General features: G+C 44.4%; 1 protein-coding gene across 5 annotated transcripts in view; it reads right to left on the bottom strand.

Annotated features, from left to right (window-relative positions):
* Positions 1 to 2,707: 2,707 nt before the first annotated feature.
* Positions 2,708 to 25,062, bottom strand: part of GLI3 (GLI family zinc finger 3) — a 278,995-nt gene continuing 256,640 nt past the window's right edge. For all 5 annotated transcript variants that reach the window (XM_077997988.1, XM_077997987.1, XM_015133673.3 and 2 more), the window contains 5 exons: positions 18,385 to 18,534; positions 17,345 to 17,509; positions 12,216 to 12,506; positions 7,576 to 7,903; positions 2,708 to 6,616 (listed from right to left, as the gene is read on the bottom strand). In XM_077997988.1, the coding sequence (XP_077854114.1) occupies positions 4,305 to 6,616; positions 7,576 to 7,903; positions 12,216 to 12,506; positions 17,345 to 17,509; positions 18,385 to 18,534 (3,246 nt within the window). In that variant the 3' untranslated portion in view covers positions 2,708 to 4,304. The remainder of the gene's footprint in view (positions 6,617 to 7,575; positions 7,904 to 12,215; positions 12,507 to 17,344; positions 17,510 to 18,384; positions 18,535 to 25,062) is intronic.

Genomic DNA, 25,062 nt, shown 5'->3' with positions numbered 1-25,062 from the left:
AATTCTTATTTTTCCTTTTTTTTCTGGATTCATTTGGATGCCTTATATAAGGGATCTAGTTACAAACGCAAAGCATCTCAGATTGGACGGGAGGAAATTCTCCCCAAGAATCAGGAAAGCATGAAGCATCCCTATGGCCGAAGAAACCCTGCTGGAGGACAGGGAACATACATCCCCCACAGGACATAAGGCCTAGGGAACACATGCTGTTGCACCTGTGTGTTTATATATGCATGTGTGCATGTGTGTGCCCGTGTACACATGCATGCGTCCATCCTTGTAGCCTTGCGATACCCACAGCTGGGACTCCCGCCCTTCCCAGAAACAACTACCCTCAGTTGATGGCTCAAAATACATGTGCTGCTACTAAGAAAGAGGAAGAGAAGGTTTTTGGAGTAGTTTACGGTGATCTGGAGAATAATATTGCACACCGACACAAGAAAAACACGGAAGACAATTTATTCTGGCTGAGGTCAGTTACTAAAAGCCACATAAAGTAGGCTTCTACCACGTCAGATTTTCTGTTGATATGTGGTAGGGCATCCCTGAAATGAGAGGATAATATATAAAAGAGGGACACATTAAGTTGTTAGACATTGAACTCCATCACCGTCCTTCCTCATTCAATTTGGAAAGCAATAAAAGAAAGAAACACAATAATGGTTGCAACTGGTGTGCCCCCCGGGTACACATCCTCACAACACCATGAGCATGGATGTATCTGCATCTTATTCTCCAGTTTAGGGCTAAGGAATCCGGATTTCACAGCAAAAGTCCATTCAGCTTGTACGTGGAGATTCTGGATCCAACTACAGGCTCTGGATGTTTTCAAAGAAAGCACTCTTTCCATTCAACTATGCATTTAATAAACAACACAGTAAAAATTTCCGTACAAAGAATTTTTTATTGACATTGTAAGAAACATTTTTTTCTTTGTTACAAAAGGACTAAGTGGTTCTGAAAGCAAAGGTAGAGTTCATCTGTGGCTGTGCTGCAGCCCCTGGGCTTGAGGTGGGCGTGATCACGGGGAATGCAGGCTTGTCCGAGGAATGCCTGGGCCAGTCACATCCGAACGCTATGCCTACAATACTTAAATGTATTTACATGTGTTTCTTTTAAAAAAGGATTACACATTTTATTTTTTAAAAATCTAAAAAAGGTGAAAAAAAATGAACTTGTATTTTATTTTACACGTCTGCAGGATACACAAGGGTAACTTGTCAGTAGAGAACATCCTCCTATCAGTTCAAAACAACACCGGAAACCAGGATACAAGACAGCCTCGACTCTGCTACCACCGTGCGCTCTCTGGCTGGTGCACACACAGCCTCAGAGTGCTGACTGGGCAACACCAACTGGTCCCTCTCATTGACAAGATTAACATAAAATAAGGCACATACATCGCAAGAATCAAAACTTTGTGGCTCAAGAGGAAGAGCCAGTGTGTGAGGAGTTGGGAGGGGTTAACTTTTTCAGAAAAACAAAACAAAAATGGTTAGAAAAAGTTTAACACAGACATTAAGCAGGAGTACTGTGTGTGAGCCTGCATGTTTTAGAAAAGGCAGGATGGTGACACTAGTGAGGCGGTCCTCTTGCTCTAAATGCGCAGGTTACAGAAATGGAGAGAGGCTTGGAGGCTAGGGGTGAGTCTCAAGATAAGAGATGCCTAGCCTACAGAGATCCCAAAAGGACGTCCCAAAAGGATACTTCTAAGAGACCTCAAAAGACCTTCCTTCCACTGGATTGCCATGACAGATCACTGAAATTCTGGAGGAGGACATTTTCTTCTTCCCTCTCTCCTCTCCTCCATCCTTCTGCAATTTCCATATTGAGAGAAGTCAAACATTGAGCTGAAACTAGCATCTCCTGGAAATCTAAAAGCAGTAGAAAGGAAAGCAAATATATATATGTGTGTATGTGTGTGTGTGTGTGTGTGTGTGTGTGTGTATATATATATATATATATATATGAATGGGGGAAACCCAGAAAACAACCTGAAACCACAGGAAAGAGTAGAAGCACAAGACAACAACAGAGGTGGACCGGATCACTGTGCATCCCTCGGGAAGGACAAAGCTGATACAGGAAATGATGGTAACTGAGAAATGGAGGTTGCATCGAAGAATACTACTGGAAGAGCCCTCTGATGGAGGAGGCCAGCATGGTGCCTTCCATCCAAGCTCCTTTCTCAGGAGGAATGGAGAACACTCAGGCCCCAAGCTTTGAAAACAAGAGTTGGAAAGGAATTGAGCCAAACCATTAGAGCACACAAGATAAAACCAGAGATTTGGAGATTTGTGGAAAAGTGAGACTGGATCTCTGATTTTGTGACAACATCATGCCCTGTTTCAGAAACACAGAGAAAACCTTGCTTTTTCAGCTGAAAAGTGGTAGAGCCTCCACTCTCCTACGCTCAGATCAGCAGTTCTCTTTTGTTATGGGGCTGTTCCAAAGGAGACACATCCTTTAATTTCAAAGAAGACTTACATGGGGGAGGATAGCAGGCATGGAGGGGAAATTGCGGCATCCCTCTGCTCGTCTCAGGAACATCTAGTTGAAAGCAAACCCAATAGTCTTAGCCAAAGTCCCCAACAGCAAATCAGCCTCCATGCGGAGAGATTCTTGGTCCAAATGAAAGAACATAAATATGAGAAAAGTGGGCTTGTCCTAACACTCTTTCTATTATCTAACACTTTATTTTACTTGATTTTGTCTTTCTTCTGTAATTTAAATGGCAGGATTAAAGGGGAAAAGCCACATAATTGAATTATCAATCACTTGCAATAAATCCAATTCCAGGGGTCAATGGGACAGAATACAGCAGGTAGCCTGAGGTGTTAATATTTTAATAGTTTACATATTTTTAAAAGCAATATGCTGGAAAATCCATGTACTCTTTGTGCACACACAGTATGACTTTTATGTGTATCAAATGCACATGGGAAGCAGCTGCACTTCAAAAATCTTTAAATGTTTTAATCCGAAAGTACAGATCCAGTCCACATTAAGGACTAACTGCATATAACACTTAACTTCGTGAATGGATGCAGCATTCAATAGACAGGGTGTGAAAAAAGGCATCCACACAGCTACTAAACATCTTCCCTAGTGCTCTCAAATACTAAAAATGGCTGAAGCAATTTATTCCCACTATGTGGGCTTTCTCTTTTACAACTAAGTTTTATAAATCCCTCAAAATAAGGTATTTAAAATGGAAATCCTCCTTCACTATAGTGGAATTAATAAATGTTACTGATACAGCCGCTTGTTGGGTTGTTTAAATACCTATATACTTAGAGCTATATATAATCAATTCTCAGTTAAAATGGGAGAGATGGAACTAATCAACAAACACAGCAACCCACAAATATTCCCCCAACTAATTCTACCCAAATGCTTCAATCTACAATCTATCTAACTTCTTACCAGAACAGATAAAAGTAGCAATGTAACTATCACCAACTGCCAGTCCCTTCTCTTTAACTGCAGTGCTAAACAGCACTAACTGTTCATGAAGGTAGTGGGAGGAGAGGCAAATGTGATAAGTGAGAACCAACCATACAGACATAGCCTCCCCCAAAACACACTTACAGACATGAAGAGCTGAAAACCAAAACTGTGAGCGCCTATTTCATGTACAAGAGCCCCGCATTCCCATTTCTGTGTAACTGTGGAAAGTATGCCCTGAACTGAATTGGGGATGGGGAAAACATCAATATTCTGTCATCTATGCTACAGTGCACCCACAAAAGATTCTTAAACTCGCTATCCATATTCTGATTCTTGTGCCCAATGTGGGAATTAAAATAAAAAACAGAAACCAAAACACAAAACAAAACACTGAGCACATGTAAAGGAGAATTTTAAAAGCTGGAAGTGTAACCCCTTGGTCACAAGCACACCAACTCCTATTTCCTTTGAGCAACAGCAAAACATGTCAAATCCTTTAATTTGACTGCTCTTCTAAAAGAAAGAAGAATATGCACATCACACATTTACATAGGTTTACTAAAAAGGGGTGGGGCTTACAGTTTTTTTTGTTTTTGTTTTTTTTTAAAAAAGAGGGTGGTTTGTGTGTAACAATACTGATTCAAAACTGAAATGGAAGACAGTTTCTCCCTAGAATACTTTAGGGTTTTTCAGAGTCCTTTTCCATAAAAGGAATATATTTGAAACACATCTCAGTTAGGTGAGATGAGATTGCTAAAATACATACAGAACTAAAAAAACAGCCAAAACAAAGTCAGCTTAATCTCTTCAACTCCTATTGATTTACGTTGGTTGCAGTCCCTTTTTCCTAAAGCCTATTGCATAACTGCAAGGAATTTGCTTTCTTCCGCTAGGGAGGTCAGCAAAGAACTCATGTCCCCTATAGCCATGTTGGTGGTGCTCATGGACAGCGCTGGGAATGGGAGGGACGCCCGAGGCGTGGTGAGGCGGGAGGAGCTATGGGAAAGGTTCTGAATGACGCTTGGGCTCAGGGCCCCTGACATCAGGCTGGAGTGGTCCCCATCGTCTATGATGGCATCGAAGTCAATCTGTACCCCTTCCAGGTCATGGCTGTCGAGGCTGTCCACTGTGCTTGTCACCTGATTAGCACCTGGGGAAAGTAACTCAGAGTTTTTGGCGCTGGTCCCCTGTAGCAGGCAGCTGGTGTCTGAAATGGAGAATGAACCAGCTTTCATGTCTTGCTGACTGAAGCCCACGGTTTGGTCATAGAACTGACCAGAGTAATTCTGCAGATTAGAGCACAGCGGATGCGGCGGCCCTTTCATCTCCATCTTGATGCCATTCACCCTGCAGGTCTGACTTGTGTCACTGAGCTGTCCTGACTGCAGAGCAAGGCTGTCCCTTGGCATAGCCTGGCGCCTGCTGCCCCCAAAGCTGGCACACGGCTGGTAGCCCCTGACGACTGCCAAGCTTGACGGCTGGCTGCCCATGCCGTGAGCCCCTGGCAGGCAGCTCTCTGGCCCTTGATAGATGTTGATGTGTGAGGTAGCACTAACCTGCCCAAGCATCTGCTGACCGGGGCGTCCTGCCCCCGGGAGCTGCATGCTGTCGCCGAGGAGCTGGTGAGCCAGGTACCCCTGTCCCACCGGGTCCTGGGTCTGCATGCCATTCGCCATGCTGCCAGCTGACTCATTTGGTGCTACTGGCAGGCCGAAATTCAGCTGGCTCCCGCTCCCTTGCATGGGGGTGCTCTTCAGCTTTGAGGCTTGAATCCCGGCACCACAGGCACCGTCGAGAGCACCAGGGGCCACTGGTTGCCTGTTGAGGCAGTTCCCATACTGCGGGGCCTTACAGGGCTGTTCATGGAAAGCGTTTCCACTGGTGCCACTTCCGGGGCTGTTGTGAAGCATCAAGTGCTCTGGGCCAGCGTAGGGGTTGCTGTTCTCCCCGAGGGTCTGATAGCCCCCAGCAGGCCCGCTCCTCAAGGGGTTCTGCGTGTGGACGACCATGCCGTTGCAGAACCCAAAGGCGCGAGTCTGCGGCACAGCGGGCCGCGGGCCACACTTGAGCTTGGAGGAGGACAGTTCGGCGCTTCCGGAGCTGACTTCGTTCCACTGGATGGGCAGGTCGGTTTTGCTGCCCTCGGGGCAGGGCTGCTCGAGGGCATGGAACTGCTGGCCAGCGTGGCTGTCTGGCAGCCCGGGCGCGTCAAAGTCACCGGGCCCGTGGGGCACTTTGCTCTCGTCCGGGAGGGTGCTCGGGAAGTGCTGCTCGTACCCTGCTTGGTTCTGGGAATTTAAATACTGCACCACGTCGTCCGGCAGGAAATCCTCATCGTTCAAGTTGGCATCGGCGTCCATCGTCAGGGACTCCAGGGTGACGTTCTCGGTGATGCTGGGAGGACACGGGGACGAGTGGAAGTTTCGGGACTGGCCGCCCTCGGGCCGCGTGTAATTCTGAAGCACGAGGCTGCGCTTCTCCGCGGACGAGGCCATCGCTGGGGGGTTGCAGCTGCTGAGGTTGCTGAAGCGCGGCACACGGGGCAGGGCCAGGCCCTCGGAGCCCGTCCGCACGGGGTCGCTGGCCCTCCTCACGCCGTGGCCTGGCGCATCGTGCGGCTGCAGGTGGCGTCGCCCGTAGCCGTGGGCTCCCCCGTCGCTGCACCTCCTCGGGGCATGGACGGGAGGCAGGGCCACGCCAGGCTCGAGGGCGTCCCCGAGCAGCGCCAGGCGCGTCTTCAGGCTCATCCTCTCCATGTTGGGCAGGGGCGTGGGCGGCGGCCCTCCTGTGGCAGCCGCGTACTTGGCCTTGAGGCGGTACTGCTGGGCGGGCGTGAGGCTGAGCAGGCTGGGCAGGCCGTCGCTCTGGCTGGCCTCACTGGAGCGGCGCGAGGCATCGGTGGAGATGGGGTCGTAGGAGTCAGCCACGCTCACGTTCTGCGGCCGGCCCTCAGCCTGCGACGCCTCGCTGGAGCGGCGGCTGGAGAAGCAGGGCGAGATCCCTGAGGAGCGGCGGCTGCTCAGGTAGGCAGAGCTGATGGTGCTGGCGCTGCTGTCCCTCCTGTTCAGCATGTTCAGCATGGTAACGTCCACCCCAGAGAGGTCGCTTCTGCCCGGGAGAAGCGTCATGGGCCCACCCAAGCTGCAGGTGTTGTTGGACTGTGTGCCTGGAGACAGAGAAAGAGAGAGACCATGCGGAGAAATTCCCTTCGAGGATGACTTATACCAGGCATGAGTAACCCTTTTCTGTAAAGGGTCAGCTAGGAACTATTTTTGGTGTCCCAAGCCACATTACCTGCCTCACAACTACTCAGCTCTGCAGTGTAGCCCCAACACAGCCACAGACAGCAGTGAGCAAACAGGCGTGGCGGGGTGCCCATGAAGCTTTCTTTACCAAAACAGGGGCGGCTGGAGATGGCCGCAGGCTATAGTTTGCTGATGCCTGTCTTAAACAAAACAATAACAACTCCCTCAATTCAGTGAAGCCCCTCCCCAAGCACAGTGCAAGGACAAAAGGAATCTTGTGATGGGTACACAACGCTTGAGTTGCAGGCAAGTCCCCAGGCAAAGGTATTCCACGAGTTTCACATTCACGCTCAGGGTGTCCTGTTCATGCCACATCCTATCAACAGGTAACACCCGTGTTGGTGCAGGGCAGAGCTTCACCCCTTAGGTGCTCTCAGAAGTGTAACCTCAGAAGTACAAACTGACCTGGGGACTGACAATGGGGAGGGATTTTTGACTTTCCTTGAACTGGGTAAATATAAATAAAAGTGGCTGCTAACCTCCTGGTTTTAAATTTTGGAAACCAGAGACAGAGTTCCAACCACAGATGCCTCTACTGCTGGCATTCCCTTACCCTGATCTAACAGTTATGATTTCACCATCAGAATATGAGTCATGCACAGTCACATTTTTTTCTCAGTATTATACTGTTCCTAGCTGTTTTTAAAATATGGACCATCCGAAAAGGCAACTTGAATGGGCTCAACATTAACGGATAGTTACAGCGTCATTTTAGGACTAATGGAGAAACTAGCAAACATAAAACCGAGGGTCTGCATTTAAAAGAACAACCAAAAAAAAAAAAACCCTGAGCAGATGAACGGTCTGATGTAGAACTCACCATTTCCTATGAGAGGAGAGACCGCAGGGGCTTTAGGGGGTAGAATGGGGTTCAGTCGTGGAAACATTCCATTCACTTGTTTTAGCCTTTCTAGTTTTACGTGCTCCATCCATTTGGTCCCTGCCGGGTTTCTCCTGGCTTGCAAAGCAAGGGCTGTGGTTGCAGTGGAAATGGTCGAGTCCATGATTGGGGTTTCATCAATGGCACTGAGGTCTCCTATACTACCTCCATCGGTCAGAGGAAGCTCGAGCCCACTGTTGGAATAGTTGCTGATGGGGGACTGTTGGCTGCTGCATGAAGACTGACCACCAGGGCTTGGCTGAGATGTCTGTTGGGATCAAGTGGAAAGGAAAGAAATGTCACCAGGGAGGGTCAAGGAAAGCGAGCCAATAATGAGAGCTCATGCATATCAAGATCTTCAAGATCATCGGTTGGTTGAATGAGAAGAAAAACTACGCTCTGGTGAATGGAGCTAGCCACTTTTGGCCAAAATGACGGATGGACCACCAGGCTGATGGGCACTGGGAGGCAATGGACAGCAGAGAATGCTAGCTGTAGTGTGATTGGCATGGTATCAGCCATGGAATCCTGCCCCAATCAGCAACTCTGCAAACACACTTCCTTGGTTCCAATCCCATCTCCACCACTTTATTCTTTGGGCATATTACTTAGTCACTCCAAACCTCAGTTTCCTTATCTATAAAACGGGGACCGTTTATTTCAGAGATTGTTGTCAGGAATTAAGTGTGAAGCCCAGAGAGCATACAAGTATAAAAAGACCTGGATAATAGCAATTGGCTCACAGGGTGTTAGCAATTACTACGATCCCAGGTGGTTTTAGTCTTTAGGTTCATTTTGCTCAGCTGGAACATAAACGTAAGATATGCACCATCAGCACACATTACCTCCTCCAACAAGAGCCCCTCTAGGCTGTTCAGGGCTGGTTAGCCAAGCTCTTTGTAATCTCTCCTCCCTCCTTCCACATTTTCTTGCTTTTGTAGAACCTCAACCAAGGTGTCAGTAAAAGCAGTTGAGAGAGGTAAAACTTCAATCATATAATAAGCTCGTGCTATATTCAGAAAGAAAGAAAGGCTGCAGATCACAGCCATCATGAGTCTGTAGAATGATTTCACCGTTCCCCTTAGTGTACTCCCGAACAGTTCACTAGGAGGGTCAGGAAATGATTCCTTAACCCCAATCAAGTAGACTCTGTAAGACAATGCTGCAAATAATGGAATCTTAATCTAGTCCACCTGGTCCTCAATCAGGGAAAGTATTGCCTCCTCTAGTTCCCAGGGTTCCTGGAAATACAGGGTGGAAAGCCTGGTGCCCCAATGTCTGGGGATTACTATATAAAATGGCCTACAATGCACAGGACAGTCACACAACACGGAACTGTTCTATCTGAAGTTCCAGCGGTGTCCTGGTTGATAAACAGTCGAATCCTTTTTGTACAGATAAGAAAAGTGATGTTCAGAGAAGTTTAGTGATTGCCCAAAGTCACAAAGTGAATGGTGCAACTAGCCTGGACTCTTAGGCCGGCTACTTCCATGCGTCTGCAGCACCTTCACCAGTGTTACTATAAACACTGACAGCAGCCGAAAGGGAGAGTGCTTTACGGAGAGATAACTACACTCACTCAGTTACAGAGTATCGTAGTCTCAGGTGGAATGCACAGTGCCGCCAGGAAGGGCTCTTCCCTTTGGAACCCGTTCACTTCTTCTGCTATCATGGTACATACACCCAAGCAAATGAACACTTTCCAAGTAAGTGCCGCATGGTACACTAACTTTGTCCTGGGCAACCAAGCAGAGCCAAATAAGATATACAAATTTGATCATGAGTATGTGAAGCCTTGCTTAATTTTTGGCCTCAGCAGAGTGCTGGAGTGCCAGACCACCTGCTGCTTCCTGAGGTACTTGCTTCCAGAGCTTTGGATGTCGTTTACTTCTGTACTGTGAAATCAGAGTGTCTGCAAACATGAACCTGTGCATTTGTGTGAACACACAGGCAGACACACTTCATATAAGGCACAAATGCACTCACAACTAGGAAATTGCTTCAATGAGCTTCCACATTTAAATAGAGATTATATTGCTAACAACAAATGAAGCCAGATCTTCCTCAAAGAAGGTGGTGCACGTCTGGTCTAAGGATGAATTTGCATTAGTACAGTAATGAGTCTTTCAGAACATCTGCTTGGTAGGCCCCAGTGTGATTTGTTATGGAAACCTAGACAGATAGAACAATGAATTCCACCAACTAACTCCACATTTTTCACATGCTGAATGTTCAAAACACATTGCTTCTGTATTTGAAACATATCTGAGGAATGTTCACTACCAAAGATAACACAAAACCACAAAAACTAAAGAAAAATTAACACAAACAAGTAAATGTTAAAAAATGAAAACAAAACAAAAAGGACAGAGAAGCCAAAATTCCCTCACCTTATTACCCACTGTCCTTAGGAAGTGAGAACAAGACATTTAGGAGCATTAGACAGAAGAGATGTTGCATTAATAAGAAAAAAGAAGAAATAATTTAATTTATAGCATGATGATCAAATCAAAGACATGTTTTTAAAGAAAACTAGAAATGTAAATTTCATGTTTATTAAGTACATGTCTATGAAGATACCTACTTTTAAATGTGTGTGAGCATATACACATATAACATCTGCTATGGAAATGTGATTATTAACCTCACTGAGCCTCAGCTTCCTCAAAATATGGGCATAGTCTTGATCTCTATGGTTTCTTTTAGTCCTATGGTTCTAGGTTGGTGCCAAAGTAATTGTGGGTCTTGTCATTACTTTTAATGGCAAAAGACCCACAATTACTTTGGCACCAACCTCATATGATTGAATTACTTTATAAAATATTTCACACACTGGGGCATCTCAATGTTGCTGAGCCAAATCGCTATAACTTTTATTTCTACCGATTTTCTTTTTTAAACAATGGGCATCTGAAGAGAAAATGATAATTTTCTTGAGCTAGGAATGCACACTAAAAGTAGAAGAGATTCTGGGTTCTTGGAATATCCCAAGAACATAAATCATCAGTTTCATGACATAATCTAAGACTGCAAATTAACTTTCCTTGTTTTGTGAAACACTTGAGGGTAAACTGTCGAATGTTCTGTACAATTATTATACAGGTAGGCTTTATTTTAAGAATAGACACGTGCTCCCCTCCAAAAAAAGTATATAAAACACAGTTTATGAACTGATTAAAATACAGTGATCAATCATAATGTATAAACATCTTATTAAGATACTTTTTTAAAGCAAAGTACACCTACCCATTGAGAAATCATGATAAACCTGGATAGCCGATTTGTGTTATTTTTGGCCAGACTTAATGTCATTCTCTAAGACTCTTAAGAGTTCAAAGACAAACTCAGTAAGTCATTAAAACATAGCCTCTCACCCTCCCAGTGGTGAGATTGTACATTATTTCCTGCCCACGCGTACTGCTATACAGTGACATCACTCATGAATTCATAGGCTGCCCATCCGGTAGACTGCTCTAATTTTAAGAAAATGCTGACTTTAAGTATAAATCTGTTGGCCTGATCGTTTCCATGCATCTGGGAGTCTCAGCATGAAACTTCTCTCTGGTACACTTCCTTCACAGATTAGAGTGACCGCCCAGAACCCAATATATTTGCACAATTAAATCCATTCTATGCATGGCCAAATGGGCCGAATCTCCTCTACTATCTACTCTTTTAATTTTTCTTGTTGTCTTTGAAATTTTTAGGTGTTTTATAAAGTCACATTCATGAAGCGAAGTCACGAACTGAGGTTTGAAAGAAGCTGAAAGAGTAGCAGAGCCCACATGTCATATTAGTCTCCAAACAGAAAGAGTTGCCTACTGAATCTTTCAGATCCTTCTCTTGTGCTCTGCCTCGCTGGTGCAGGCCCAACAGCAAAAGTGGTCTCCAGTTTACCCAGTCTCTAGACTGGTACTGGAGTGATTTCCTCAAAAAACAAAAACAAAAAAACAAACAAAAAATCTCACCCCTGCTATGCCATTCCCCTCCCACCGCGCTGTGCTCCTCCTCCGCCGCCTTCTCCTCAGCTCTTCCCTCTGCAGTGCTGAACTCCCATCCCATGGCCTCCTCTGCCCCGACTGACTGGCAGCCTGTCCCTCTCTTGAATCCTCCTTACACAGACTTGTGTGTAAGCCCCCATCACACTGCATGGTATTTGTTTTTCAGCCTGTCTATCCCACTGGGCTGTAAACCCCTGAAGAATATGGGCCATGGCTTATTTACCTTGGGGTCACCAGGGCAAAGAAGACAGAAAGCATATTTACAGGAAGAGTCAATGAATGATTTTCGACATCACAGACACGCTGGAGAGACAGACAGTCGTGTCTTTCTTCCTTCCATGGCACAGTGGTATGGTTCTGGGAGTAATTTTAAAAATCAGTTAGGAAACCTAGAAACTCTTTTTCTGAGCTGATCAACTTCAAGTAAGCAATCCAGGTCACTGCCCTCGTCGCCTCCTCAGATCAGAGACAGCCTGACACAGTGAGGACCAGGAAGTCCTGTCCCTCTGTGCGCCCTACCTGGCTCTTTTAAATGACCCTGGGCCTGCTGTGAAGTCAGAAGGCGAGTGAATGACATACCATGGGCTTCTCTGCCTTGACGGTTTTCACCTGGAGGCATTCTTCCCGCTTTGAGGTAGTGTTGCTGAGGTCCTGCTGCTCACCGAGGGCTCCCTGAGTGGGCCGGCCGGGCGACCTGGACTGTGAATGGCTGCTGGAATCTCTCGGGGGTGGGGGCCGAGGATGGATGTCCCCACGTTGCTTTTTGGTGACATGAGCCTCTGGGCCATGCACTGTCTTCACGTGTTTCCGGAGGGAGCTTGGGTCTGTGTAACGCTTAGTGCAGCCTGGGATTTTACACACATATGGTTTCTGCCAAATGCCACAAGAATGAGGTAAGAGATTGTTATGAAGGAGATTATGCCCCAGCCCAGAAGTCCTCTATGGTTGCTCATTACATTTTTAATCCTTTCAAAACACTTTCACAAGGCTTCGAGGTGTTCAGATACCTCTAGGAACTAATAGTCTAATAAGGCCATTAGAACACTGTTCTGCCTTGATGTTCTTGGAAGCATTTATACTGGGAGTGAGAAGTATCACGGTGCCATAATAGGCACTCAATAGATATTTGATGATGATGATGATGACGATGACAATGAAGATGGCTTAAAAGATACCCATCATCTAATCAGGAGAAGACTGCACACTTTTCAGAAGAGATTGTGTGACAAAATTTTTTATGGATGCCCTGGTTCTGAGATCGAATATCACTCTGATCTTTTTGAAAATGTGCTATTTATGCATAGGCATAATTTGAAACTGCCGATGGCATCTCCCATGTTAGATGACGCTAAAATGTGCTCTTTTGGGTAGCATTAAAGTGTGGGGATGTTCAGGGCTCAAAATAGCCAGACCCTTTCTGCTCTTCGAAATTGGAAAGCCCTGTTACAGACTGTCCGTGAATCCTCATCATAAACTACAGAGGGCTGACGGATGTTCTGGGGACCAGGATTTCTGGTCTGTTTTCTTCTCCTGGGTGAATTTATAACTAAGGTCTATAAATTATTTCATGCTAATCTCATTTTCTGTGTGGGTCAGTGATCAAGCCTAAGGATACAGTCATAAAAAATTATGCGGATGCTTATATAAGCGGATTATTTTCTCAAATCACAGAACTGCTGGCCTTTGGCTCATGACCAACATCGGATTTGTGAGTTTACTCACTTGACTTAAAATATAATATACGCAAGGATGCTTTCATGAATATATATTTATATCTATGTATAGCAGAGGATGAGCTTTTACGTAAGCAATCGTCATGAAAAGCAGGATTACTATAATGTACCTATTATATTTAAAATGATGCTGTGTCTTGTAGAATGTATGTCTAAAAGATGCTTTTTCACTAAAAGCCCAAGAACAGACTGAGTGCTACCTAAAATGCTGAAATGTCCTAATGCAGTGAAGCAAAGATCCTGAAACTGAGAGGTTTCACCTCCAAACCTGAGATTCCTTTGGGCAGAATTGATTCCCATTAACTATGAATTACATCTATTCAGGAGCTTGTGTGATTTGCAGCATATATATATAATAAGATGAGCACATCAAATTCTATGCATTAGGGACAAAAGACTGGCTCTGACAATTAGTGCCATTACCTTACAGTGTTCTGACACGGGCCCTATGCTTGCTCACAGCATTCCTGTGACAGGTTGTTCCATTAGCAGGCAGACTGGGATATGTGGGGCAGAGGTGTGGAGACCAGAAGGAGAGAGGGAACACAAAGCCTGCATGTTTGGAGAGCTACTCTTCCTATAAATATATGGATGTGCATTATGGGTTAGCTTAGAACCAAGGACGCAGCCAATGTGTAATGAGATACAAATGTGTCAGCTCCTGCACTTCCAGAAACAACAGCCCATACAGGTGCATCTGTGCACATGTGCCCTTGTGTGTGAACATACACATTATCTACCCACAAAAGTTCACAAATTCACAAGAAAACAGGTTCAGGAAATGTATCCCTCACAACAACATAACATAAACAAAATATCCCTTCACACAGCTTTTGCCCACAAATTTTGTTGTGATCAGTGACTAAAAATATAATTAAAGGCTAAGATAAATGTTCTCAGACTTACTGGGGTGCAAGATTCTGCAAGCACAAAGTTGCATACAACAAGATTTAATCATAAGGAATACAAAATCTGATAGGAAAAATAAGAAGATGCAATGATCTATATAATATAAAGTGTGAATGCTATGTAAGGATATAGACAGAGGAGGGATCACTTTTTGGCTGGGATAATCATGGAAGGCATCAGTTACTAAGATTCTATATCTGGGCTTAATGCCCAGCTCATGGGGTTATTGGTAAGTGTTAAATTAGATCATGTACATGAAGTCCTTACCAGGATGCATGGAACGTAGTAAGCACTCAATACACAGAGCTTTTGTTAGGAATCATTTTACTTGGAATGCCAAAAAGAAGTGTCCTCAGCAAAGGTCCAGTAGCAGAACCACTTCACGCACCTAAGCATGGCAGTCCACAGCACCAGCTTCTGGAATGTTTCATTCATGATCATGATAGTGAGAGGTGAGGACTAGAGGGGCGAGCTTGGGCCCTGTGAGAACACTTACACAAGCTTAGGGAGTCTCAAGTTTCCTTACAGGAAAGCAGGAGCCATTGCAGCTTTCTAGAAAGGGAGGGTCAACTGAATCAGAGCTCAGGAAACTTGTTTAGTAGTATCTTTGAGGGAAATATGAGCTGTGTGATCTGGAGTAAGAAGTCCTGTCAGAGCTATGGTTGGTCTAGCAGCCCTAAATGAGCAGGACAGCCAGAGGGACAGAGAAGTGCCAGAAATTACTCCCTTCCTGTTCCAGTCCATTATTTTCTTGGCCACACTTAGAACAGCAAAGGGCTTGACACATAATTAGCTATCAGTATTTGTTTAGTGAATAAATGAAGTTGCAAATATGAGAGGAAATAAATGAAAGCAAATCACTTGATTTTTCTAGGCTTGTGAGATTGCACAAATCTGGATTTCCTGGACAAACTTAACTTAGATGCATCTGAAAATCTCCATCATTCATACACAGGGCCAAAGTCTTGCATATAGAATAGAGAAATATAATTTGTTTGTAAATATGTATGTGGGTAGAATTTTAATTATGTATTTATGATCAAGGTTAATAATTTAAGTAAAATGCTCAAGCGTGGTCAATGACATTACTGCCCAATATATCTTTTATTTTTCAATCTCGTAACAAACACTTAACTCTCACACAACATTGCACTTTTTACCTTGGAGAAGAACACAAGCTCAAGTACACTACAATTAAAGCAAATGGACAGGTACAAATATTTTAGGTCCATAAAAAGACAAAAAGGCTTGGTAATTATCTTTATATGTGTGCATTCCGATCCTAACATACCCACCGTACAAATTTCTCCACGATAATAGGAAAGAACATTGGCCTAACATCTATAGGAACGAATGCCCACTAAATGTCTAGTCAAAATTACACTCAAATCTATGAAATATATGAAATACATTCTAAGTTAAGTCAAAATCCCTTAAAATTTTAAATTGAAATGTAATTCACATGCCATAAAAATAATCCCTTTAAATTGCACAATTCAGTGGCATTTAGTACATTCTAGACATTGTGTAATCATCACCATTACCTAATTCCAGAATATCTTCACCACCCCAACAAAAAAACCTTATACCCATTGGCAATCATTGCTATTCCCTCTCCCCTCTGCTTTTGGCAACCACTAATCTACTTTCTATCTCTATGTTTCTGTCTATTCTAGACTCCCTAAAATTTTGTACAAACTAGCATAATAGATTATATTCCAGCTACTGCGTACTGTAAAAGCATTTTTACATTAAAAAATGGAGATGTGGCATCTTTAAAATGTCTTCAAACAGTTAGAAAATAATGAGATTCCAAATAACTCCAGTTTCCATGATCTTTTCACACAAAAACTTGGTATATATGAACTTACATGTGACAGTTTGTGAGTGAGTGTGCTTTTTACGGTGTGGTTAATCCCTTTAGGGACACTTTTGCTCTGTCAGTTTCAGCTGAAGAAAACATGGTGAGAACCATCTTGACCACCTGAAAGCCAAATGGCCACTGAGCAGAATGGCTCACTTTGTTTCTATCAAGATTGTTTTGGCCCAGCTCTCCATCTGAAAGATCATGAATGAGTTTGACCTGTGCTGGTGAGATCAAATGACAGCCACTCCAAGGTCTCATGTGTGCACAGTGTTCCTTCTCTAACACATTCCAAGCAAACTGATGAAACACTGTGGTGCTGAACTATGTCTCATGTTAACAAATTCTAGTTAACTATCCTATTTCCACTCAAAATGCGAGGAGTCCTTTTGTTAATCTTGCGATACATTCAAGAGAAGGTTTCACAGACAAGCCAGAATTTGGGCTAGACCTCCAAGGCCAAGTTGGAGGTCTGTAGGGAGACGCACACTAAAACATAAGCAATGAATTTGGAGTAATTTTCATTCTTATGCCTCTCTACAATTTAGCAGAGATAACTACCTAAAATAACAGTAACACAACAGGAACCACCCGGAAGCTTTACTCAATATGTTTTCTTAAATAACTGCCTAGAAAGTATTCTGGGTTTCTGAGACCATTTTCCAAGATCCTTTGGAATTTAGAGTGTCTGAAAATTGCATTTAGCCAAGGCCGGTTGCTCCGTAAAGATCTTTTTTGATATAATACCATTTGAAGATATCACTTGGAGGAAGCAAATAAAAGTGGATGACTTAGCAGGAAGCTGTCAGCTGTCAACATGCTACTTCTTAATATATCCTTGGGGCTTACGGGGTCATCCTTTGCATGGATTCCTGCTATTTTGGGCAGAGTGACTGGCTCAGATTCCAAGTTAAATGCTCCCACTGTTTGACCAGTAGGTGGCAGTTCAAAACAACATGAAACTAGTAAATTCGCAGGGGTTTTAAGAAGTTTCCTCTTCATCTCCTATTATTCTCCAAATAAGATCCAGTTTCCAGTCCCACCTAGGAAGCCCAAGCCTTCACCTGCAGGGGTGGAGCCCACTCATGCTGGGAATGGCCAAGGGGAAAACAAAACAGAACACACTGCGCCTTCCATGTGCCTTCTCCGGGATGGTTCTTTTGTTTCCTTATGCAAACTCCGTGCCCACTGAGGATGCTTACCTCATTGGAATGCGTTCTGTTTTGGTGCTTGGCGCGATCAGAGGCATTTGAGAAAGCCTTGTTGCAACCTTCGTGCTCACAGACGTATGGTTTCTCTCCAGTGTGAGATCTCAAGTGTGTTTTCAAGTTTTCTAGTCTCGAGTAGGCCTTTGTGCAACCTTCAAACTAAGGACAACAGGTAAATCTGGATTACTCTGCACAATGGCAACAGCAGCTTATGCCTAACACGCCCTCCAAGTTGATGAAAAACTGACGTTTCAAGGGTCAGCAGCTTTTCAAAACCCAGGAACAAAAAGTCCACTAAACTCTGCATTTATTGGGATTCAGATGTAGCTTGGTGCAGTTCAAGATAAAGAGTTTTCAGTGCCAGTAAAAGTCCTGAAGTTTTTTTTTTTTTTTAATAGACCCCTCAATGTGGACAATGGGTTTCATTATCTGCTCATTGATCTCCTCAAATTCCCACTGATTTCAGATTCAGCACAAAGTTCATTAATATAGCTTTGTGTCCATACAAAGACATGGAATTTGATCATGTTTGTAAAGGGCCTTTAAGATGTAAAGTACCAGGGCTCAGCGTGCCCAGTGTGCCTTGTGGGCACCTCAGTGAAGAATGCACAGCCTTGCAGCAGCCCCGTCCCACTCCATACGCCTATGCCTGAGGACTCACTAGGAAAGGAAGGGAAAACTTTAAAACCTGGTATAGGGATTAGCTGTTTTAAAAGTCAACTTCAACTCTGTAAGTTGGAAGCTGGCACTTTGCCTTCTGAGCCCCATAGTACCATAAGCTGTTGGGCTGTGGCCAGCAGGGTGGCCCTGTGTTCATTCCCAGTGCCAGCCACCACTGCCCCCCTGCCACTCTGCAGAGCTGCGCTGTCCAACTCAGTCACTCAAACACCCATGCATTTATCACCAGACAATACTCTAGTCCTCTTCTCTTGCCACCCAACCACGCTTCCCCTGAGCTAGCGTCATCAGTTTGCACAGCTCTTATGAATATGGGGAAGGACCCACATGTGCCTGCCGCCCACTTTTGTACTCACAGTGCATTTGTGAGGCTTCTCGCCCGTGTGTCTTCTCATATGCACTACCAACATATACTGGGCTTTGAAGGGTTTCTGCTCTCTTGAGCAGTCCAGCCACCGGCACACAAACTCCTTCTTCTCTCCATGAATATGGTCGTTATTTATATGCTGGGGTTTGGAAAAAGAGAGACAAATCAAATGGAAATGTATTCATCATTTCTGAAGGCAACAGAAGAAAATGCAGAAAATGCCCCAATCTTAAAAATCCTAAAGACCACAAGAATTGTGGTTAAGAATTACCATATTACAGGTTATAAAAATTCTAGTTAGTACACTTCTCAAGTAAATTTGCTTTTGCTAACTGTGTATGCATGCTTCCTAACCAGCGGGAGTGGCAAGACCGGGATGGAGCCTGACATCCCAGGAAATATACCACAGTACATTGGCCATCTGAAGAGTAGGGTTCTATTCCAGGTTTGGGACCAGCTAGTTATGAAATGAGGTGAGCCCCCGTTGACTTTTCCGAACCTCTGTCATTTTTCCTTGCCAAGGCTGGCGATCGAGGCTAAACAACTGCAGAGGTGTTCTCCAGCTCTCACGCGCTAGGCCATGGGTTAGCACCGTGGCTCAGGCTTCAAAAAGGGAGAGCACACAGAAACGCACAATTCCGCAACAAAAATACCAAAAGCACTTGCAAACGAAACTTTAGCTCAGGGTTAGTCAGACTGCTTCCTGAGTAAGAACTGCAGAGAAAAGAATTATACTGAGGAAGAGAACTGTGTGGTCATCAACAAATGAGTTACTCTTTCAGGGCCTTGGTTTTCTTCTTGTAGAAAATAAATGACTGGATTCCCTAGTTGCTAAGGGCCTTTCTACTTCTAAAATTCTATTAATACGGTTTTTAATATAAAGATGAAGTTCCTTGAATTACTTACCAATTCAAGGTTTTAGAATCATTTAATTTCTTGGATTAATTCTAATTGGGAACCATTAGAAACCTATTGCAGCATGAAAGGAAGAGAAGCTTCTTAATTTGAATCAAATTAAGGTCAATTTCAACAGCCTGAGCATACTATTTCAATGTCCACCTATAGACTACTGAAGACATTTGTATTCTAGGTTGATGCTGTTGGTCTTTATTTTCTGGTGATTCTGCATTTTATTTGCCTTAATTTAAGGCTTGTGGGAACACTTTCTCAAGTATACATAGAAATACATCACCAAAAAACTTCGTTCAATAAGAGAAAGCTCCCTTTGGCTCCATGCCTCGCGTAGTAGTGACACAACCTCTCATTACTTTCCTGCTGAGTCCAGGGCTCCTAAAGCGGTGGTTGCTGTGGGTCTGAAGGTGAAGTTCTGCCCTCAGAGTGGGCCTTTCCCAGTTACTCCACTAGATGGCCTACCGCTTTAGGGAAAAAAAAAGTTTTACAAAAAATAAAGTTTTCTGTGCTGTTTCTGGAGTTTAAAACTGGGTGAGGACAGAGAAAAGAAATTGTTGTTTTCTATCTCCTCTCCTTGGAGCAGCTCCCAGGAAAATCTGATGAACAGCAGAGAGTCAGTGGTACAATGCAGCACACGAGGAGACAGCCAGCGTCCCATCAGAAGCTCCAAAATGACACAGAAACGGCAGTGGTGGGGAGCAACCCCACGGCAAACAGATGTGGGTTTCCTATGAAAAGCCAACCAGGCTCCATGTCAGTGTTTCTTAAAAGTTATGATGATGCACACAAGTATAGGAAGAGAACAGATGTTCTGGACAGGGGACAATGCTCAATCCGCAGATGTCTGCTTCTAGTACATCTTTGTAGCCCATACACAAGACCAGGGCTTTCCCAAATGTGTGCTGAAGCCCAGCGTTGGAAACCAAGCTCACATCTTACAGAGGAGTTCTAAGGATTCTCAAATGGGAGAAAAATAAGTGATCACACAAAATCACTCCATAACAGTTGCTCTTGGTTCAGTTTTCCAAGTCATTGGAAATAAAGCTTGGATCCTTGGATTAATGCACATGAAAAGGAAGCAAAAAAGGAAGGGAGGGAGGGAGGAAGGAAGCAAGGAAGGCAAGCAGAGAGTGAGGGAGAGAGAAGGAATGGGAAGAATAAGGAAGGAACACAGGAGGGAGAAAGGAAAAGTTAAAATTGGGAAACTGAATTACAATTTGTGCTGAGCCAACTGCTTAAGGCTGGATCCATGTCTTATTAGTTCCCTGTTCTCTCTCGTGCTTTTATGAGGACGTGCTGGGTGCCACTCACACCAGGCACTGTGCTGGGGAACATGACAGAAACGATTCTTGCCCCCAAGGAATTAGGTCTATCAGAGGGAAACCGGTCATGGTTTGAATTACTATACAATTATGGTTGTGATGGGCATTATGTAGGGAAATAACAGAGTTTTATAAAAACATGTAATGGGATCCTAAGTCAGTGTGCAGCATCAGGAATCAGGGTCCGCTTCTCCAATGAAGCAGCATTTAGAGCAGGACCTGAAGGATGAGTAGACATACCAAGTGTGCAGGGAAGGATGGGGTGGGAGAATGGGACACTACAGCAGACCGATGACACAGACGTACCTGCAGAAGAACAGAGCCTAGCGCCTTTGAGGAACAGGGTGAGGGCCACGCATGGCAGCAGAGAACTGGCCGATGAGAGATTGCCACTGCTTGGCATGGCGAGAAGCATGAGTTTTCTGTGGGTCAAGTGGACATCCGTGAGGTAGGTAAGCTTGGGCTAGCTTGCCAGGGCTCACCTAAAATGCTATGTGCTCAGTAACGTCTCCAGCAGTGAGGATGTGGGAAATACCCCTGCATAAAAACTCACATACACCCCAGGGAAAAGCCAGGCCTGCATGTCTGCCCCTGAGGAGGAGGGCATCAGGGAAACCTGGTGCTACTCAAGGAAGCAGGGGTGGCTAAGAGGGAGGTGCCAACAGTGGCCAGCAAAGAGACTCTCATCTCTTCCTTTCCTGTCTCATCCAACACGCTGGAGGAGCTGGACCCTAGAAAGAAAGGGAAGGCGTCTCCTGGAGGCACTCCCAGGCCCCGGCTCCTTTAGATGAGGTGGCAAAGGGAGGGCAAACAGCCTGCCAGTTCCCTTGAGGCCTGTGCCTCGCTGCTGACAGGGAAGGGAAGGCTCTGGATTGGACCTGACATTGGAGGTTTAAATTGGACACTTTAATAATCCAAAGTGACTGGGAAGGTGTAGACTCTGCCTACAATGGTGTTGAGGGACTCCAGCACTGAGCAGAGAAGGGAGAACTGGCAACCAGCGGAGGAGGGCAGTGCCTGGAAAAATCCCAATCATTTCGTATTTACACCGCGCCCAGCTTCTTCTACCTTTGCTACTGAGACAATGTGTGGAAATTTGAGTGGTGGGAAATCCCACGCCAGTCAGCAAGCATGAACACCCTAGTGTTTTCCCCATGTGGGGAGGGGTGAGGAGAACTTATGCTGGGCCCTTAAAGCAACCTCATTTTCAGTAAGGTTAGCATCTTGGGAATGTTCCCTTTCCACTCCCTTAGACCTGAGTCCCAACTAATATGTTTTTGCAATTTTCTGGAACTGCTCTTAAGTTCAAACTTGCATTGAGACCACAGTTATTTTTCTTTAAATGAAATTCTACACCTAGGAGCGTGGGGAACCAAGTCAATCTTCCTCTTCTTCACTACCTAAATGCTGCACAGAGGATGTAATCAATTGCTATAAGGAAAAAGGGAGGCATCTTGCTGCCTATTTAAGTAGTTCAAATGTATTTTAAGCTTAACATATTTCCTAGCACTAGATTTCAAGTGAAAATTAAAATTCTAAGAACTCACAGATTTCACATGTGCATGTGTTCTAAATATTTACTTTCCTTTAAAAAGCTGCATTGGGCCAGGCATGGTGGCTCACACCTGTAATCCCAATATTTTGGGAGGCTGAGTCAGGAGGATCACTTGAGGCCAAGAGCTCCAAGACCAGCCTGGGCAACATAGAGAGACCCCATCTTTAAAAAAAAAAGAAATCAGGGTGTGGTGGCATGGGCTTGTAGTCTCAGCCACTTGGGAGGCTGAGGCAGGAGGGTCACTTGAGTCCAGGTTAAGGTGGTAGTGAGCCAGGACTACACTACTGCATGCACTCCAGCCTGGAAGAGCAAGACCTTCTCTCAAAAAAAAAAAAAAAAAAAATACATTGCCCTCTGCAGCGAGTGTTCATCTGAGGGCCTATATCACGGTAGGCAGAGCGCTGGAGGGCAGTGGAGGATGCATTCCAGACCAATTTCTGATGAGTTGTGTACCTTTGCCAGACCAATTCACCTATTTGGACCTTACTTTTCTCATCTGTAAAATTAGAGTAATGAATTAGATCAGGTGTTGGCAAACATTTTCTGTAAAAGCTAGATAGTAAATATTTTAGAGACTTTACGGCGCTGTAAGCAGCCACAGACAACATTTAAATGAATGGGTTATCTGTTCATTTATGGATGTGGAAAACTTTCATGTGTCATGAAATATTATTTGACCTTTTTTTCAACTTTTAAAGAGTATAAAAACCATTCTTAGCTCATAGACTGCACAGAAACAAGCAGCAGGATTTGGCCTATGGGCCACTGACTGCTAACCCCCAAACTGGATGAGCTCTGTTTCCTTCTCATACTAATATCTGACAGGTGAGCCCTCAAGCCTGAGAATGCAAAGTTAGAAGGAGGTATGTTCTAGTGCCAGAGAACAGAAAAGGCAGTAGGAAGGACTGAAAATCAGGATCCTGCACTATAAAAGGTACCCCAAGGAAGGGAGGGCTATACATTAGGCCAAACTTCACTGTTTGTATCATATTCCTAGGACTAAGTAAAAAAACACATTCTTTTTCTCACCAAAATCCAAGGTAGATAAGAAAAGTGATAGGCAATGAATTCTTAACATTCAGTGGATGAACTGACCCTGTATGAAGCTGGCCTGAAATTCAATGGGCACCAGTTTATTTGTGGTTTCACTGAAAATTTGACTTCCCAGCAGTGAAAATGTTAATCAAATATATAAATAATTTAATTGGAGGGAAAATAATGCATGATTAAATTCCAAACTAATCCAACACATAGACATGCAATTTGCCAGAGGCCCGAGAGTCAGAAAGAGATAGATGGTGTAAATTACAATGTGGCATGCCAACTCTCCCGGCACGGCCACTCTGAACTCTCCCTGTCTGAATAAACAGGGCCAGGACATGAGGACCAGGCAATTTCCCCAGAAAAGCCAAGTCCCGACACTGAGCTTCCCATTGGGTCCGTGTCTTCAGTTTTCCAATCGGGGCTGCAAGCATTAGCCTTAGGGAACTGGTGACTGAGGAAGTGAACACCTCACGAGCCCATAGCAAACCAACAAAGTGATGTTTTTTTAACTGTCGTTGAATGGGAGCAAAATGAGCCAAGACAGTATTTCTTCCACTGTTTCTTCCACTCCTTTGGGGCTCTGGGAGCCCACAGAATGGTGGGAGAAATCACAAGCCGGTTTAGCAATCAAGGAGGCAGCAGGTGCTTCTTTCTTTTAAGGGAGTTTCTTTGGGAAGCCGAGCCCTGGATGTCCACCAAGGAGGCTTGGAGAGCTACAGGAAGAAACGGGAAAGTGAAGCTTTTCTTTCACTAGCAGCAAAATAGATGCCACAATGGACTTCACTGAGCTAATCAGGGTCCTTTCTTCTCACTTTGTTATTTCACTATTAGCTCAGAGCAGGCAGTTTTCCCTCGGTCTGCTCCTCACCCTCCAGATGAAAGCATGCATGCAGTCCATGGCTCGCAGCTCTCCAAATAAAGCCGCCATTCACGCAGCTCATGAGGCTGGGAAGTACACTTCTGCTTTCCTTCAGTCTCCTCTCCACCAATTCCCACTTAGAAACACAGTTCTCTGGATCGATAAGTGTCCTCCCTTCTAAGTGACTTCTTCAGAATGCTACCACATGGCTCAAATGTGTGTGTACAAGATCTGCACATCCCCATTCAAACCCTGCCCGAGGGAATCACTAATCCATAGATACGCACCTGGCTGCCTCAAAAGTCTGTCCACTCTTTACATCAGCCAGTTTCTTAACATCAAGAAGGTAAATTCCACGGTTGTAATAAAAATATTACCTTTAAGCACCGCTAAAAACAGTGGAGGGGGGAAATGCAAAGCTTCAGGCTCAACCTTCACCAATTTCCAGACAGCTCCCCTGTGCATGTATGTTTCACGCCAGTCTTTCTGTCAGTATCTAATATTTCTCAAATTCCACAGAACTGCTTTACCAATTTAAAAGGGTTTCTACAAAGTACGTTGCCAAGTTCATCACAGCACAAGCTACATGTAAAAGCAAAATATATGGTCACAGTTTTCAAATATATATGATCTCTCTCACATACACACAAATACCCATGTGCACACACAGGTGGTGTTATGGCCTTCATAGAAAATAGAATAAGGGCTTAGAAAGCAGTGTGTTCCATATATAAACATCTAAGAAAACGGAACAGCCTTTCCGGCTGGCAGTTCACTGAGTTCACTGGTGAGTCACTGGTGGAAGGCTGGGCACACTTGCTCCACCCCCAGTTGTATTTCCAATTCATGCCTTTGCTACATTTCTCTCTCTTGAACCATTAAGAGGCCACCATTTGTTGTGGTGATTGTATTTTAAAAAGGCAGAAAATAAAACTTAAACACTCTCTTCTCAGAACGTCAAACTGGAAATGTTTG

This window comes from Macaca mulatta, chromosome 3 (assembly GCF_049350105.2).
Source record: "Macaca mulatta isolate MMU2019108-1 chromosome 3, T2T-MMU8v2.0, whole genome shotgun sequence".
Taxonomy (NCBI): Eukaryota; Metazoa; Chordata; class Mammalia; order Primates; family Cercopithecidae; genus Macaca; species Macaca mulatta.
Note: the sequence above shows the minus strand (reverse complement) of the source record. Positions and strands in the feature narration are given on the sequence as shown.